This window comes from Zea mays, chromosome 1 (genome assembly GCF_902167145.1).
Source record: "Zea mays cultivar B73 chromosome 1, Zm-B73-REFERENCE-NAM-5.0, whole genome shotgun sequence".
NCBI classification, from domain to species: domain Eukaryota; kingdom Viridiplantae; phylum Streptophyta; class Magnoliopsida; order Poales; family Poaceae; genus Zea; species Zea mays.
The window spans coordinates 82,293,641-82,312,371 of NC_050096.1; the positions used below are offsets into that span (position 1 = coordinate 82,293,641).

General features: G+C 43.4%; 2 protein-coding genes across 2 annotated transcripts; both read left to right on the forward strand.

The window, feature by feature from the left end:
• The first annotated feature begins 3,703 nt into the window (after window positions 1-3,703).
• LOC541843 (glutathione transferase32) lies at window positions 3,704-4,455 on the forward strand. Its single transcript, NM_001111522.2, has 2 exons — window positions 3,704-3,832; window positions 3,977-4,455. The coding sequence occupies exons 1-2, from the start codon at window positions 3,797-3,799 to the stop codon at window positions 4,355-4,357; spliced, it is 417 nt and encodes a 138-aa protein (NP_001104992.2). The 5' UTR covers window positions 3,704-3,796; the 3' UTR covers window positions 4,358-4,455.
• A 12,427-nt stretch (window positions 4,456-16,882) lies between these two features.
• LOC103637303 (probable glutathione S-transferase GSTU6) lies at window positions 16,883-18,180 on the forward strand. Its single transcript, XM_008659528.4, has 2 exons — window positions 16,883-17,307; window positions 17,458-18,180. The coding sequence occupies exons 1-2, from the start codon at window positions 16,972-16,974 to the stop codon at window positions 17,833-17,835; spliced, it is 714 nt and encodes a 237-aa protein (XP_008657750.1). The 5' UTR covers window positions 16,883-16,971; the 3' UTR covers window positions 17,836-18,180.
• Window positions 18,181-18,731: the final 551 nt, after the last annotated feature.

Consider the following 18,731-nt stretch of genomic DNA (forward strand, 5'->3'; position numbering starts at 1 on the left):
CACCTCAAGCTGGTAACAAAATCATACCTTATTCTTACCTTTTCCTTTGAATTTTTGAATTTGGCTTATAATACTTTCGTACAGATTGACCAGGCCGAAGCTGCAGCTGCAGAGTAGAAGAACGAAGCTCCAGAGATAGTGTCGAAGCTTGAATGGTCTTGTAAAAGTAGCTCAAAAAACTCCTGTAATAACTTGTATAAAATATGATGTAATCTGAGTTTTACTTTGTAATATAATCTTACTTTTCCGTCCATGTATGAAATGCTTTGGTGTGGACGAAATTAATACTTTTGAGCCATATGCGAAAAACACCTTCCCTTCTTTGCGTACACAGCGAAGCATAAAATTGCCTTCCTTTTGGGACCGAAGCATGTTTGTATGTTATGCTGATGATGATCCTATGTATGTCTAAGTGAATGTTTATGAATGCAAATGTCATGATGTAATGTATTGTGCAAATGAATGTTCAAATACATATTCGAAGCCATATTCCCTTGAGAATGACTCAAACCTTCTTTGCCGCTTATTTTTCGGCTTCACCGTTTATTTTTCGGTGTATCAGCGCTGACTTTTCGCTGTAAGCCTCCCTTAGGAGCTTCTTCGCCTTTTACTTTCAGCGGAATCAGCGTTTATTTTTCGCTGTAAGCCTCCCTTAGGAGCTTCTTCGCCTTTTACTTTCGGCGGAATCAGCGTTTATTTTTCGCTGTAAGCTCTGCATTCCCTTAGGAACGACTTTTCGAGCTTCTCCCTGTTTTCTTTTCTTTTTCCTTTGCACTCGATGATGCGTTGTCAGCTTTTACATTTACATCTTTGGGGGATATCACTCTTATAGAATTGAAATAAGGAAAAGAAAAATTACATGTTGTGGCCCCATTAAAAACCTTTCTCCCCCTTTGGAAAGGAATAGGGTGCCACAAGAAAGAAGAGAAAAAATTACATCAAGCTAAACATAATATCGCCGAAGCTCGTCCGCATTCCATGATATAGGAATGTCGTTGCCGTCCATATCCTTCAACCTGTAGGAACCGGGTCTTGACGAAGATACTACCAGAAAAGGTCCTTCCCACTTCAGCTGTAATTTGCCTACTGTCTCTGGGTTGGCTACTCTTCGAAGCACCAAATGTCCTGGTTCGATGTTCTTTAGCCTAACCTTTCTATCACGCCATTTTATTGTTTCAGCTTGGTATTTGTTGATGTTTTCCACAGCTTGAAGCTTGATCCCCTCTATAGCATCTTTTTCCACAGAGTAATCAGCTTCAGCTTCGCCTTCTGCCGAAGCTACTATTTTTATTGATCTTGCTTTGGCTTCTTCCGGAGTTATTGCTTCGTCACCAAACAATAGTTTGAATGGCGTAAAGCCTATTGATCTTGATATTGTTGTGTTGTGGCTCCACACCACTTTGATTAATTCGTCTGGCCACTTTCCCCTGGGCTGATTGAAGATTAACTTCATTATTCCTGTCATTATGATGCCATTAGCTCTTTCAACAAGTCCATTTGACTCCGGATGTCGAACTGATGCGAAATGGATCTTCGTGCCAATTTGATTACAAAATTCTCTGAAAGCTTCGGAATCAAACTGTGTCCCATTATCTACAGTAATAGCCTTCGGTACTCCGAAACGACAAACAATATTTTGCCAGAAAAACTTTTGAATAGTGACCGAAGTTATTGTGGCTAAAGGCTTTGCCTCAATCCATTTAGAAAAATATTCCACTGCCACTACAACATATCTTAAGTTCCCTTGTGCTGGTGGTAACAGACCTAACAAATCAAGGCACCACCTTTGCAACGGCCAAGTGAGTTGTATTAACTGAGTTAGAGACGAAGGTTGTTTTTTATCTCTTGCACATTTCTAACAACCTTCGCACTTTTGGACTAATTCCGCTGCATCCGAAGCTGCCTTTGGCCAATAAAATCCTTGACGAAAAACTTTTTCAAGCAAAGGCCCAGATCCAATGTGAGATCCACATAGGCCTGCGTGTATTTCCTTCATCAGTTCTATACCTTCGGCTCTAGATAAACACTTGAGTAACGGAGAACAGACCCACGCTTGTATAACTCCCCTTCTATTATAACATATGGTTGAGCTCTTGCCTCTATCCTCCTGTTATAAGCTTCGTCATCTGAAAGAAAGTTACCCTGAAGGAAAGAGATGATCTCAGTTCTCCAGTCTTCATTATAGACAGGGGATATGTTGAGGACTGCTCTTTCAAGAAGCTCAACCGAAGGTGCTTTTATTGTTTCGAAAAATACTTCCGAAGGTAAGGGCAGCCCCTATGCTGCTGACTTGGCTAATAAATCAGCATATTTTATTTTCTCCACGAGGAATATTTTTAACAAAAAACCCCTCAAAGGAAGCCTCAATCCTTCGGACCGTGTCTAAATATTTTTCAAGCTTCGGATCTCTTGTTTTATAACTTTTGTCAATATGACCAGAAATAACCTAGGAATCAGTTTTAAGAACCATCCTTCTGATTCTCATTGCCTTTAACTTCCGAAGACCCAAGAGCAAAGCTTCGTACTCAGCAATGTTATTTGTGCAACTGAAATCAAGTCTTGTTGTGTAACAAGTTTTAACTTTGGAAGGTGCGACCAACACAGCAGCTGCTCCTGCTCCGAAGGTTCCCCAAGATCCATCGCAAAATATTGTCCAAACTTCGGCATCTTTACTCGTTTCTTCTTCCTGAGCCCCTGGCGTCCAGTCAGCAATGAAGTCTGCCAACACTTGGGATTGAATCGAAGATCTATGCACATAATCAATACAAAATTCATTGAGCTCCGCAGCCCATTTTCCAACCTTCCAGTAGCTTCTCTATTTCTCATAATATCCTTCAACGGTTGTGAAGAAGGAACAACTATATTGTATGCTTGAAAGTAGTGCCGAAGCTTCCTGGAGGCCATCAAAACAGCATATAGCACCTTCTCCAATTCTGTATAATTTTTCTTTGATAAACTAAGAACTTCGGATACAAAGTATATTGGGGCTTGTTTTTTGACTTGGCCTTCAAGCTTCTCCTGAACAAGTGCTGCACTCACCGCTGAGTGCGAAGCTACCACATATAGCAACAGAGGAGCCCCTGGCGTTGGTGGAGTTAGTGTTGTTAGGTCTATCAAATATTGCTTCAGCTCTTCGAAAGCTCTCTGCTGGACTGGTCCCCATTGAAAAACTTCGGCTGACTTCAGCACTTCGAAAAATGGTAAATTTCTCTCTGCTGATCTAGATATGAATCTGTTGAGAGATGTCAGTCTTCCTGTTAATCTTTGAGCTCCATTCTTTGTACTTGGTGGTTCCATTCGAAGGATAGCTTCGATTTTATTTGGATTAGCCTCAATCCCTTTTGTTGAAACTAGGCAGCCAAGAAATTTCTCTTTCTTCACTCCGAAGACAAATTTTTCTGGATTCAACTTTAAACCGGCCTATCTAAAATTAGCGAAGGTCTCCTGCAGATCAGTAATGTGATTCTCTTGCTTCGTGCTTTTTACAATGATATCATCAACATAAGTTAGCACGTTTCTGCCCTGTTTGGCACAGCTTATTTTCAGCTTCTTCACAAATTTAAGCCGAAGTTCTGCCAAACAGACAGCTTCTGCACCAGCTTATCAGTTCAGCTGCTTCTCAAAATAAACTAAAAACAGCCAACAAGCCGAAGCTGTTTTTTATCAGCTTTTCAGATAAGCTGCTTTTTCAACAAGCAGCAGCTGAGTCGCGGGTCATCGTGGAGTACCTTACCTCGACGAAGTCTACAGCGCCACGGGCCCCCGCTTCCTCCCTGCCGACCCATACGAGCGTGCCATGGCGCGCTTCTGGGCCTCATTCATCGACGAAAAGGTCAGTACCGTGCTGCACCCCCCCCCCCCCCCCCCCCCCCCCCAAACCATCCAGTGTTTGCAAATTTAGTTACAGTTGGCATCGTATCGATGAGACGACGACCCGCAGTATGCTGATTGATGTGTGCGTGCGTGCGTGTTGCAGTTCTTGGCGTCGTGGCTAAAGGCAGGAAGGGGCAAGACGGACGAGGAGAAGGCCGATGGGTTGAAGCTGACACTCGCTGCTGTTGAAACCTTGGAAGGGGCGTTCATGGAGTGCTCCAAGGGGAAGCCCTTCTTTGGAGGCGATAGCGTCGGCTACCTGGACATCGCGCTCGGCGCCCTGGTAGCGTGGATGCGCGCCGCCGAGGCGCGTCATGGTCTCAGGCTCTTCGACGCCTCCAGGAGTCCGCTGCTGGAGAAGTGGGTGGAGCGCTTCAGCGAGCTGGACGAGGTCGTGTTGGTCATGCCGGACATCGACCGGCTAGTAGAGCTCGGCAAGGTGAGGGAGGCTGCTGCGGCTGCAGCAGCTGCCGTAAACAGCTGAACGGAACGCGTCTCGCGGTATTGAGGCGGTCAATAAGATGGAAAAAGATCTTGATACCTGTGTGTAACAAGCGAATGGTGTAATAAAGAATACAATTAAGTTCTGAGGTCTTGTTCGTTTTAATCTTTTAATCAACGACAGGACCCTTCGATGCGGCCAAATCCAAATAAACCGAACATGATCTTAATTAAGGACTAGTTTGATTATACCGAACATGCAAAATTATACCAATATCCATGATGTATGGCCAGATTTGGCTTGTAAGCTCGTTGACTCGGTACACATAGGGCCTTGTTCGGTTAATTCCGTTACCCATATATTGAATGAGATTGAAAAAAATTTAAAAAAAGTTTGACTTGTTTGAGATTTAAACTCACCCAATCTCACTCAATTCACATGGATTAAGAGCTAACCGAACAAGTCCTAGAGTGTAGGGTGGCGTGGAGGACTGGTATGCAAATGCAACACGTTGTGGGGGTATAGATAGCCAAATGGGCGGTTCGGCCCGACACAGCAATGTCATGGCCATACACGACAAGGCACGGTCTATTTGGCCCGTTTAATAGTCATGTCGTGCCGACACGGTAGTAGTGTCTAAACCCAGGCCCAAGCACGGCACTAAGGCCTCTTAGCTGTGTCGTGCCGGCCATTGGCAGATCCAGCTGCTACGCTTAGGGTGTGCAGAAAAAATTTCAAAAAAAGAAACAAAAACAGTGATCAACAAGACTCGAACCTTGAATGCCAAATTCAAAAGATAACACTTACACCACTATGTTAAGTACTCTTATATGATATTAGGATAGGATGTGCTATGGTCCATATGGACCACCCACTAGGTCTGCCCCTGGTGCCGGCACGGTAGGTCCGGCCAGCCTTCCAACCTGCCAGGGTCGGCCCGAGCACTACACCACAAATCTAGCATCAGACTTATCATAATCTCATACATTCACAAAAACACAGTTAAAGCATATTAAATAGCTAATATTGAGCCGTTTAGTGCAATGGCTGCCTCATTAAAAATTTATCTAGATAAAAACTCACCCTTGTGAAAAAACCAAGAGTACAACCCACAACTCATTTAGTGTCAACTAGAACTAGCTAAATAAGTTGCAGACACATGCACACAACCATAGTTCAAAGTTCAAACTTGGTAAATAAGATCAACCATCCACATGTGGATGTGGATCAGTTGAGATGCATGAGAGGACCCTCGAGTGTCAACTGGAACTTGTTCATCATCAAGATACAGCTCAGAGAATGATTCTTCAAGTTCTTTGTTCTCAAAAGTGTGTTGGGTCGACCATCTCCGAGGTCACTCGACACTCCTCGATAATCCCGCTAGTAAGACTGAAAGCACCTTCTAATGAAATTGTATAGACATGCACAATTAGTACATCCTTAGCCAACATAGAAAGAGATGGGTAGGTCAACTTGTGATCATGCCACCACGTCAACAGATTAAAGCCATCGTCATACTTCTTGACAGTATCACTATCCAAATATCCTGATAACTCAGAACCAGCCCCAAGAGATGCACAATTGCTTGCCGCTTGCAGCAAAGCGCTAGCTGAAGTGTGTCTAGATAGAGAAGCAGATGCAGTGGGGTTGGAAGAAGAACATGTTCCACTAACTGGGGTTGAAAACAAATCATCACCATATATCATGGGCTCTCATATATCATACCCCAATTAGTTCTTTTCTTTCTAACCCTTGTTGTTGTGAGGGTCTAATTGAGGTCACTGCACCAAACTTAGCTTCATACTTGTTAAACACCTCAGTTAATTGTGCTCTTACACAAGTTAAATAACCATAATAATCATAGTGTGTGACACCAGCTAAAATAGATAGAACTCTATTGAAGCCCCTCAATTTAGCTCTAGGATCAAGAATGAATGCAAATGAATAGAGAAGTGGAATGTCCCTCCAGTACTTAAGGCACTTAGGTGCCATTTGGTTCACGAAATGTAACATAAATGGTAATGGTAACGATTCACACTCGAATACCGGCGATAACAAATTTGAATAAGGAGGTATCCATTTGTAGTGTGGTATCGATTACAGTTGGACTTAAACAAACATGAATTAACGTTATCGGTTACCCATTACGTTACCAATATGTGAACCAAACAACACCTTAGTTTTCATTGGAAAAACAACATTTGCAAGCAATCTATCATGTTCATATGAATTTAGATGTTTAGCAATTTGAATTATATGATGCATCATCAATGAAGATGTTGGATAGTAGACACCAGATAGAACACAAGTTGAGTCATAAAATAGTTCAAGGAATACCAAGATTTTTTCAGCAACATACTTGAAAGTCGCCTAGAGGGGGGGGTGAATAGGACGAATCTGAAATTTATAAACTTAAGCACAACTACAAGCCGAGTTAGCGTTAGAAATATAAACGAGTCCGAGAGAGAGGGCGAAAAACAAATCGCAAGCAAATAAAGAGTGAGACACAAGGATTTGTTTTACCGAGGTTCGGTTCTTGCAAACCTACTCCCCGTTGAGGTGGTCACAAAGACCGGGTCTCTTTCAACCCTTTCCCTCCCTCAAACGGTCACTTAGACCGAGTGAGCTTCTCTTCTCAATCAAACGGGCACAAAGTCCCCGCAAGGACCACCACACAATTGGTGTCTCTTGCCTCGGTTACAATTGAGTTGATCACAAGAAAGAATGAGAAAAAGAAGCAATCCAAGCGCAAGAGCTCAAATGAACACAAGTAACTCTCTCACAAGTCACTATTTGATTTGGAATGAACTAAGGACTTGGGAGAGAATTTGATCTCTTTGGTGTGTCTTGTATTGAATGCTATAGCTCTTGTAAGGTGTGGGAAGTCAGAAAACTTGGATGCAATGAATGGTGGGTGGTTGGGGGTATTTATAGCCCCAACCACCAAACTAGCCGTTTGGTGAAGGCTGCTGTCGCATGGCGCACCGGACAGTCCGGTGCGCCACTAGACACTGTCCGGTGCGCCTGCCACGTCACCTGGCCGTTGGATTCTGACCGTTGGAGCTTCTGTCTTCTGGGGCACCGGACAGTCCGGTGGTGCACCGGACAGGCACTGTTCACTGTCCGGTGCGCCATCAGTCTCTGCTCTAACTCTGGCGCGCACTGTAGCGCATTCAATGCGTTCTGCAGACGACCGTTGGCGTGAAGTAGTCGTTGCTCCGCTGGCACACCGGACAATCTAGTGAATTATAGCGGAGCGGCCTCCAGAATTCCCGAAGGTGAGCAGTTCGGAGTTGGAGTCCCTGGTGCACCGGACATTGTCCGGTGGTGCACCAGACATAGTCCGGTGGTGCACCGGACAGTCCGGTGCGCCAGACCAGGGCACACTTCGGCTGACTTTTGCTCTCTATATTTGAATCCTTTTTCGGTCTTTTTATTGGTTTGTTGTGAACCTTTGGCACCTGTAGAACTCATAATCTAGAGCAAACTAGTTAGTCCAATTATTTGTGTTGGGAAATTCAACCACCAAAATTAATTAGGAAAAAGGTGTAACCCTAATTCCATTTCAATCTCCCCCTTTTTGGTGATTGATGCCAACACAAACCAAAGCAAATATAGAAGTGCATAATTGAACTAGTTTGCAAAATGTAAGTGCAAACCAATAAATTCTCATAAGATATGCATGGATTGTTTCTTTATTTTTAACATTTTGGACCACGCTTGCACCACATGTTTTGTTTTTGCAAATTCTTTTGTAAATCCTTTTCGAAGTCCTTTTGCAAATAGTCAAAGGTAAACGAATAAGATTTTGAGAAGCATTTTCAAGATTTGAAATTTTCTCCCCCTGTTTCAAATGCTTTTCCTTTGACTAAACAAAACCCCCCTCAATTAAATCCTCCTCTTAGTGTTCAAGAGGGTTTTAGATATAAGTTTTGAAGAGCTTGAACCAATTTGAAATTCTATCAAAAATAAGATATCGATTGAAAAATCACCAATTGAAAAATCTTTTCTTAACTCAAATTTTTGAAAATTGGTGGTGGTGCGGTCCTTTTGCTTTGGGCTAATACTTTCTCCCCCTTTGGCATGAATCGCCAAAAACGGATACTTGAGTGAAATATAAGCCCTTTTTACTTTCTCTCCCTATGATAAATAACATAAGAGTGAAGATTATACCAAAGTTGGAGAGTTGCGTGGAGCGATGGCGAAGGGTGAGTAATTTGATGGAGTGGAGTGGAAGCCTTTGTCTTCGCCGAAGACTCCAATTCCCTTTCAATCTATGACTTGGTTTGAAATACACTTGAAAACAAATTAGTCATAACATATAAAAGAGATATGATCAAAGGTATATTAATGAGCTATGTGTGCAAAATATAAAAAGAAATTCCGAGAATTAAGGATATTTAGCTCATGCCTAAGTTTGTTAAATGTTTGTTCATCTAGTGGCTTGGTAAAGATATCAGCTAAATGTTCTTTGGTGTTAATATATGCAATCTCGATATCCCCCTTTTGTTGGTGATCCCTTAAGAAATGATACCAAATGACTATGTGTTTAGTGCGGCTATGTTCAACAGGATTATCCGCCATGCGGATTGCACTCTCATTATCACATAGAAGAGGAACTTTGGTTAATTTGTAACCATAGTCCCTAAGGGTTTGCCTCATCCAAAGCAATTGCGTGCAACAATGGCCTGCGGCAATATACTCGGCTTCGGCGGTAGAAAGAGCTACAGAATTTTGCTTCTTTGAAGCCCAAGACACCAGAGACCTTCCCAAGAACTGGCAAGTCCCCGATGTGCTCTTTCTATTAATTTTACACCCCGCCCAATCGGCATCCGAATAACCAATTAAATCAAATGTGAATCCCCTAGGGTACCAAAGGCCAAACTTAGGAGTATAAACTAAATATCTCAAGATTCGTTTTACGGCCGTAAGGTGAGCTTCCTTAGGGTCGGCTTGGAATCTTGCACACATGCATACGGAAAGCATAATATCCGGTCGAGATCCACATAAATAGAGTAAAGAACCTATCATCGACCGGTATACCTTTTCATCTACGGATTTACCTCCCGTGTCGAGGTCGAGATGCCCATTGGTTCCCATGAGTGTTTTGATGGGCTTGGCATCCTTCATCCCAAACTTGTGTAGAATGCTTGGATATACTTCGTTTGGCTAATGAAGGTGCCCTCTTGGAGTTGCTTCACTTGAAATCCCAAGAAGTACTTCAAATCCCCAACATTGACATCTCGAATTTCTGTGTCATGATCCTACTAAATTCCTCACATGTAGATTCGTTAGTAGACCCAAATATAATATCATCAACATAAATTTGGCATACAAACAAATCATTTGCAAGTGTTTTAATAAATAAAGTAGGATCGGCCTTTCCGACTTTGAAGCCATTAGTGATAAGAAAATCTCTAAGGCATTCATACCATGCTCTTGGGGCTTGCTTGAGCCCATAAAGCGCCTTAGAGAGTTTATATACATAGTTAGGGTACTCACTATCTTCAAAGCCGGGCGGTTGCTCAACATAGACCTCCACCTTGATTAGTCCATTGAGGAAGGCACTCTTCACGTCCATTTGGTAAAGCTTGAAGCCATGGTAAGTAGCATAGACAAGTAAAATGCAAATTGATTCTAGCCTAGCTACGGGTGCATAGGTTTCACCGAAATCCAAACCTTCGACTTGTGAATATCCCTTGGCCACAAGTCGGGCTTTGTTCCTTGTCACCACACCATGCTCATCTTGCTTGTTGCGGAAGACCCACTTGGTTCCTACAACATTTTGGTTAGGACGTGGAACTAAATGCCATACCTCATTTCTGGTGAAGTTGTTGAGGTCCTCTTGCATCGCCACCACCCAATCCGAATCTTGAAGTGCTTCCTCTATCCTATGTGGCTCAATAGAGGAAACAAAAGAGTAATGTTCACAAAAATGAGCAACACGAGATCGAGTAGTTACCCCCTTTTGAATGTCGCCGAGGATGGTGTTCACGGGGTGATCTCGTTGGATTGCTTGGTGGACTCTTGGGTGTGGCGGTCTTGGAACTTGTTCATCTTCCTCATCTTGATCATGGGCATCTCCCCCTTGATCAATGCTCTCCTCTTGAGGTGGCTCTTCTTGATCTTCTCCTTTATCATCTTGAGCCTCATCCTCATCTTGAGTTGGTGGAGATGCTTGCATGGAGGAAGATGGTTGATCTTGTACTTGTGGTGGCTCTTCGGATTCCTTAGGACACACATCCCCAATGGACATGTTCCTTAGCACGACGCACGGAGCCTCTTCATCATCTAGCTCATCAAGATCAACTTGCTCTACTTGAGAGCCGTTAGTTTCATCAAACACAATGTCACAAGAAACTTCAACTAGCCCAGAGGATTTGTTAAAGACTCTATATGCCCTTGTGTTTGAATCATATCCTAGTAAAAAGCCTTCTACAGCCTTAGGAGCAAATTTAGATTTTCTACCTCTTTTAACAAGAATAAAGCATTTGCTACCAAAGACTCTAAAATATGAAACATTGGGCTTTTTACCGATTAGGAGTTCGTATGATGTCTTCTTGAGGATTCGGTGTAGATACAATCGGTTGATGGCGTAGCAGGCGGTGTTGACCTCCTCGGCCCAAAACTGATCCGAACTCTTGTATTCATCAAGCATGGTCCTTGCCATGTCCAATAGAGTTTGATTCTTCCTCTCCACTACACCATTTTGTTGTGGGGTGTAGGGAGAAGATAACTCATGCTTGATGCCCTCCTCCTCAAGGAAGCCTTCGATTTGTGAGTTCTTGAACTCCGTCCCGTTGTCGCTTCTTATCTTCTTGATCCTCAAGCCGAACTCATTTTGAGCCCGTCTCAAGAATCCCTTTAAGGACTCTTGGGTATGTGATTTTTCCTGCAAAAAGAACACACAAGTGAAGCGAGAATAGTCATCCACAATAACTAGACAGTACTTACTCCCGCCGATGCTTATGTAAGCTATCGGGCCGAATAGGTCCATATGTAGGAGCTCGAGTGGTCTGTCAGTCGTCATGATGTTCTTGTGTGGATGATGAACACCAACTTGCTTTCCTGCCTGACATGCGCTACAAATCCTGTCTTTCTCAAAATGAACATTTGTTAGTCCCAAAATGTGTTCTCCCTTTAGAAGCTTGTGAAGATTCTTCATTCCAACATGTGCTAGTCGGCGATGCCAGAGCCAGCCCATGTTAGTCTTAGCAATTAAGCAAGTTTCGAGTTCAGCTCTAACAAAATCTATTAAGTACAGCTGACCCTCTAACACTCCCTTAAATGCTACTGAATCATCACTTCTTCTAAAGACAGTCACACCTGTATCCGTAGAAAGACAGTTGTAACCCATTTTACATAATTGCGAAACTGAAAGCAAGTTATAATCTAAGGAATCTACAAGAAAAACATTGGAAATGGAATGGTCAGGTGATATAGCAATTTTACCCAATCCTTTGACCAAACCTTGATTTCCATCCCCGAATGTGATAGTTCGTTGGGGATCTTGGTTTTTCTCGTAGGAGAACATCTTCTTCTCCCCTGTCATATGGTTTGTGCACCCGCTATCGATGATCCAACTTGAGCCCCCGGATGCATAAACCTACAAAACAAATTTAGTTCTTAATTTTAGGTACCCAAACAGTTTTGGGTCCTTTGACATTAGATACAAGAACTTTGGGTACCCAAACACAAGTCTTTGACCCCTTGTGCTTGCCCCCAACATACTTGGCAACTACTTTGCTGGATTTGTTAGTTAAAACATAAGATGCATCAAAAGTTTTAAATGAAATGTTAGAATCATTTGATGCAATAGGAGTTTTCTTCTTAGGCAATTTTGCACGGGTTGATTGCCTAGAACTAGATATCTCACCCTTATACATAAAAGCATGATTAGGGCCAGAGTGAGACTTCCTAGAGTGAATTCTCCTAATTTTATGCTCGGGATACCGGCAGGGTACAAAATGTAACCCTCGTTATCCTGAGGCATGGGAGCCTTGCCCTTAACAAAGTTAGACAATCTTTTAGGAGGGGCATTAAGTTTGACATTGTCTCCCTTTTGGAAGCCAATGCCATACTTGATGCCAGGGCGTCTCCCACTATAGAGCATGCTTCTAGCAAATTTAAAATTTTCATTTTCTAAGTCATGCTCATTAATTTTGGCATTAAGTTGAGCTATGTGATCATTTTGTTTCTTAATTAAAGCTAGGTGATCATGAATAGCATCAACATTAATGTATCTACATCTAGTGCAAATGGAAACATGCTCAATGGTAGATGTAGAGAGTTTGCAAGATTTTAGTTCAACAATCTTAGCATGTAAAATGTCATTTTCACTTCTAAGATTGGAAATGGTAACATTGCAAACATCTAAGTCCTTAGCCTTAGCAATGAATTTTTCATTCTCGTTTCTAAGGCTAGCAAGAGAGACATTCAATTCTTCAATCTTAGCAAGTAAATTAACATTATCATCTCTAAGATTAGAAATTGAATCATCACAAACATTTGAATCAACCTTAGCAATTATTTTAGCATTCTCATTTCTAAGGTTGGCAATAATATCATGGCATGTGCTTAGCTCACTAGATAGTTTTTCACATTTTTCCACTTCTAGAGCGTAAGCATTCTTAACCTTAACATGCTTCTTATTTTCCTTAATTAGGAAGTCCTCTTGGGAGTCCAAGAGTTCATCCTTCTCATGAATAGCACTAATTAATTCATTTAACTTTTCTTTTTGTTGCATGTTTAGGTTGGCAAAAAGGGTGCGCAAATTATCCTCCTCATCACTAGAGGATGCATATTTAGTGGAGGATCTTGATTTTACCTTCTTCCTTTTGCCGTCCTTTGCCATGAGGCACTTGTGGTTGACATTGGGGAAGAGGAGTCCTTTGGTGACGGCGATGTTGGCGGCGTCCTCGTCGGAAGAGGAGTCGGAGGAGCTTTCGTCGGAGTTCCACTCGCGGCACACATGGGCATCGTCGCCCTTCTTCTTGTAGTATCTCTTCTTTTCTCTCCTCTTTCCCTTCTTATCGTCGCCCCTGTCACTGTCACTTGATATTGGACATTTTGCAATAAAGTGACCGGGCTTACCACACTTGTAGCACACTTTCTTGGAGCGGGACTTGTAGTCCTTCCCTCTCCTTTGCTTGAGGATTTGGCGGAAGCTCTTGATGATGAGCGCCATTTCCTCGTTGTCGAGCTTGGAGGCGTCGATGGGGAGTCTACTTGATGTAGACTCTTCCTTCTTCTCCTCCGTCGTCTTGAATGCGACCGGTTGTGCTTCGGGCGTGGAGGGGCCATCTTGCTCGATGATTTTCTTTGAGCCTTTGATCATCAATTCAAAGCTCACAAATTTTCCTATTACTTCCTCGAGAGACATTAGTGTGTATCTAGGATCATCATGTATTAATTGTACTTGCGTAGGGTTAAGAAAAACAAGTGATCTAAGAATAACCATGACCATTTCATGGTCATCCCATTTTTTGCTCCCGAGGTTGCGCACTTGGTTCACCAAGGTCTTGAGCCGGTTGTACATCTCTTGTGGCTCCTCCCCTTGGCGAAGCCGGAAGCGACCGAGCTCCCCCTCGATCGTCTCCCGCTTGGTGATCTTAGTCACCTCGTCTCCTTCGTGCGCGGTCTTGAGTACGTCCCAAATCTCCTTGGCACTCTTCAATCCTTGCACCTTGTTATTACATGATGTGGGGCGACTCCCGATTCAATTTCGAGGTGGATGAGTGAGGTGCAGTCGTGAGAATCATAGTCATTACATGATGTTTGGTGGGATTTTAACCGATTCTTGTGGCTAGTCACTGGGAATTTGATTTTAAGCGTATCCAAATAATATCGTAGTCATTACTACTTAGGCCATTCTCAATGTGAGTTTCATGAGAGTTTCATACCCATTAAATAACATGCCACATAAGTAAACAAGATGACATAGCATGCAATTTAATGTGGAGAGATATGATATAGTTTCATGGGAGTTGAGAGAGTTTTGCGGGGATGAAACTAGGCCTACATTGTTTCCTAGACAAATGTTGACATGACAGTTTTGGAAACAGTATTGAAAGCATCTAGGCCCCTGGTTGGTTTTAGTGATTAATGACAACGTAATATTATATGTGACTAACGTGTGTTTTGCAGAGACAAATGGTAAGTTAGGTCGCATTACAGGAAGATGTACTACAACGGTGAAAACAATCCCTAAGATAAGAACTTCAAGCGACGGCTGAAACGACGAAACAAAAGATGAAGGTTTTCGTATTCCGAGTGTCAAGGAGTTGCAGACACTCGGTATAGAGTTAGGTCTTTTATTTTGTTTTAGCCGTACTATAAAGAGGGGTTTTAATGAGTAGTTTGACCAAGAGAGTTCTAGTGTAGTGTTGGTGCATATTCACACTCACATATAGTGCTAGGTGTCACTCTAGAACATACTCACGAGTTAGAACGAAAACCGATTTGAAAATGAGAAGAAAACAGAACTTAAGGTTTCTGGCCTAGGGGCACCGGACTGTCCGGTGCGCCCTCTGTCAGTGGGGCCAGCCTAGCCCGGGGAAGTCCTATTCCCCCCTCAGAAACCCGAGAGCGCAGAGTTCGGAAAGTTGAATTATAGTCGGCATACCGAATTGTCCGGTGTGCTAACTGACCAACGACTAGCTGTCAGAACTAGCTGTTGGAAGTGACTGGTGGCGCACCAGTGGCGCACCGGACAGTCCGGTGCGCCCATGCGCAGCCAGGTTTTGGTAACGGCTAGTTGGTGGGTGAGGGCTATTTATACCCCCTTCACCCACCATATTGATTGTATTGCTGCCCACATTTACTCCTACACATTGCTAGAGCATTGCAAGCACCACAAAGCTTAGTGAGGTGATTAGAAAATCTTAATCCCGCATTTGGACCTCATTAGTGCTAGCGAGAGCCACCTAGAGCACACACTGCATGCATTAGGCTTCTCTTGGTCAAGTGAAAGTCTACGACTTGTTACTCTTGGTGATCGGCATCACCTAGACAACTTGGTAGCGTTGGGAGCTCGATGATCACCTTGGAGGACTTGTTGGTGACCCGGCTCGAGATTGTAAGTGGTCGTGAGAGATCCATCACACCGGAGTGGCAAAGGATCATCTCATAGTGAGCACTTGGTTCTTGTGAAGACCAAGGGGGGGGGGATACCCTTGCGCGGGTGCTCCAACGAGGACTAGGGGAGAGTGCCGACTTTTCGATACCTCGGGAAAAATTGGAGGAGTCTTCTAAACCTTGCTTTACATTCCGCACTTAATTCAAGTATTTTACCTTGTGCATTTGTTTAGCAAGTAGTTGAAGTATTGTCTTAGCATTGTTGTATTTCTAGTAGTATTCTCTTATTGCTAGTTATTGGGGTGAAGTTGGGCTCTTGCTTAGGGTTTAATTATTGTTGAATTTTAGAAAATCCCAATTCACCCCCTCTTGGCCATCGTGATCCTTTCAAGTACGATGAAACCCTCCACGGAGAATGGCCTGAGTAGTATCTGTTAGGACATTCTCAATCGAAGTTTCATACTCATTAAATATGGTGACACATCATCATGCTTGCTGACATGTAAATGCAATTATGAGTAGAGAAATAGAGAGAGTTTCATGAAAGATGGTAGAGTTTTATGGGGATGAACCCTACATACACGGTTACCTAGTTTAAATATAATGTGGTAACATTAAAAACAGTGCATGAAACTTTTAACTGATAATAGCCTTAGGGGCTCTTTAAATTATACACGGTAGGTCAAATTAAATTAGTATAAATCTATAGTGTTGACATAATCCAGTTTGGGGTATTTAATTTTTTGTCATCCTTTACAGAGGGCACCAAATCATCATTCACTAACCAGTAGGACCAACTAAGTTACCGACAGGACATTTGGTCCGCCATTCTCTGTGAGGATGACAATTGCTCTAGTTTAGGGCATTTAATAAGTTTAGTCATATGAGAGATGTGTGAGCTGACCAGGTAATTGAATGAATGGGATAGGAACACTATTGTTTCTAATTATTGATTAAGGACAATATGGATTTTGTTCCTTGAACTAATATAACTAGTCTGGACACTTTGACCAACAACCAATGACTGACTTGTTTTACGAAAAAAATCTTCTACACTCTCCTCTCCTGCGCCTACATTCTTGGTTTTGTTTACCAATTACCACTTCCTAGGCTTCTACTCAAGTGGAAATTTCACGGCTTGAGCCAGGCCACCATCGAGTGGCACATTATGGCTGTCTTTAGTGCAAATATTTATGCAAAATACTGTTGTATACTATATTGTTTATAGAGTGAAGTTTAAAATAGAAAATTAGATATGAGATATGATATGTAAGCTGCTAGAGATAGTGATACGTTTACTTCCTGCTAGTTCCTAGGCATCTTCTCCCAGAAGAGTAGAACAAATCTGTACATTTCTAAATTCCAACGTTGTTTACTATCTCTCCGATAGTTGCGAGTTGCAGCACCCCCAAAAATCAACAAATAAACTAAAGAAACGCCGTATCGTCCAGCATTATCACGTCCGTCCAGATCAGATTCGGCCAACAGTTCGATACCCAGCAAGCCATCAAAGCACTATATACATGCACTTCTTCTCTAGCTGCACTTGACTCAACAACGCAGCACAAACTAGCCCAATAATGGCCGGAGGAGGTGACGATGAACTCAAGCTGCTGGGGGCGTGGGCGAGCCCATTCGTCCTGCGGGTGAAGCTCGCGCTCAGCTTCAAGGGCCTGAGCTACGAGAACGTGGAGGAGGACCTCTCCGGCAGCAAGAGCGAGCTGCTCCTCGAGTCCAACCCGGTGCACAAGAAGGTGCCCGTGCTCCTCCACAACGGCAAGCCTGTGTGCGAGTCGCAGATCATCGTGCAGTACATCGACGAGGCCTTCGCCGGCACTGGTGGCCCGTCCCTTCTCCCTGCCGACCCGCACCAGCGCGCCGTGGCTCGCTTCTGGGGTGCCTACATTGACGACAAGGTCGTACTACTCATGCTGCTGATGACTTTGTCGTTCATCTTTTATTTGTATTATTCAACGTACGATCTCCGGCGGCACGAGTACGATAGATGTCCGATGCATATTGACGGAGTTCGGCGTCGTCGGACGGATGCGTCCTTCCCTTTGCAGCTCCTAGCCTCGTGGCTGCAATCGGCAAGGGCCAAGACGCAGGAGGAAAAGGCCGACGCGCTGAAGCAGGCGCTCGCCGCGGCCGAGAACCTGGAGGCGGCCTTCACGGAGATCTCCGAGGGCAAGCCCTTCTTCGGTGGTGACAGCGTCGGGTACCTGGACGTCACGCTGGGAGCGCTGGTCGCGTGGGTGCACGCCGCCGAGAAGCTAAACGGGATGAGGATCTTCGACGCCACGAGGACCCCGCGGCTGAGCGCGTTCGTGGAGCGGTTCGGCGCGCTCGGAGCGGCCAAGGCGGTGCTGCCCGACGTCGACGGCCTCGTCGAATACGCCAAACAGAGGCAGGCCGACGCGGCAGCTGCAGCCTCGGACAGCTAAAAAAATGGCACCGCGAGTTTACCGACGTACGGCAGTCAGTGCTGGACGAAGCAAGATATGGGTATTCTGCATATACTATTCAGCTGCTGTCGTGTGTATTAGCTGGTTGTTACTAGGTGTGACAAAGAAAATAAAAATGGATGCGCCGGCTTTCGTTTTGTATTGTACGTCTGGTGTGTACCGTGTGTCTTATTAGGTCGGAAATTGCCGCATATCGGCATGCCTAGTGTAACCAGATCATGCAGTCTGGTTTGCTTTATATTCACCAAAGTAAGTAATCTGAATAATTTTCTTGAGACTGTAGCTCTTCTATATTAATGAATAAAAAATAGTTAATTTTTCTTAGCAACGGACAGAAAATAGCTAATTTTCATTGGCTTACTTACGAAAACCGATGGAAATTAGTCTCACCGCTAGAGATCAGAGCTTCTTCCGTATGAGGAAATTAGTATCAGTTCCTTTAATTAGCTAGAACTGGTACTGACTTGAGTACAATAACGATTTTTTACTACCACGCCCTTGTAGAACTATTGGTGTCTTCAATTGGTACTAATATTTCTACTTTATAAATCCACTTCATACTTAGGTAGCGTAGAGATCTGTTCATAGCGCCATAAGCTTCAAGAAGAGGTGCTGCTTATTTTTTTTCTAGAATTTATTGAAGATTCCACCCATTTAAGTATGACAAAACGTTGACAAGTTCATCATCACATATAGTACTGTTGGGGGCCTTCGTCTTCCGAAGGTTCTCAAAAACATGATTTAACAATGTTTCCCAAGTGTAATATATGAACAGGCACATTCGGACTCGGGTTAAAACCATATACGATGTGAAAAGCATGGTCGAGACGAAGGCTGATGTTGCTCCGAAGCTACGCGCAAGGGAGCTTCGGTTC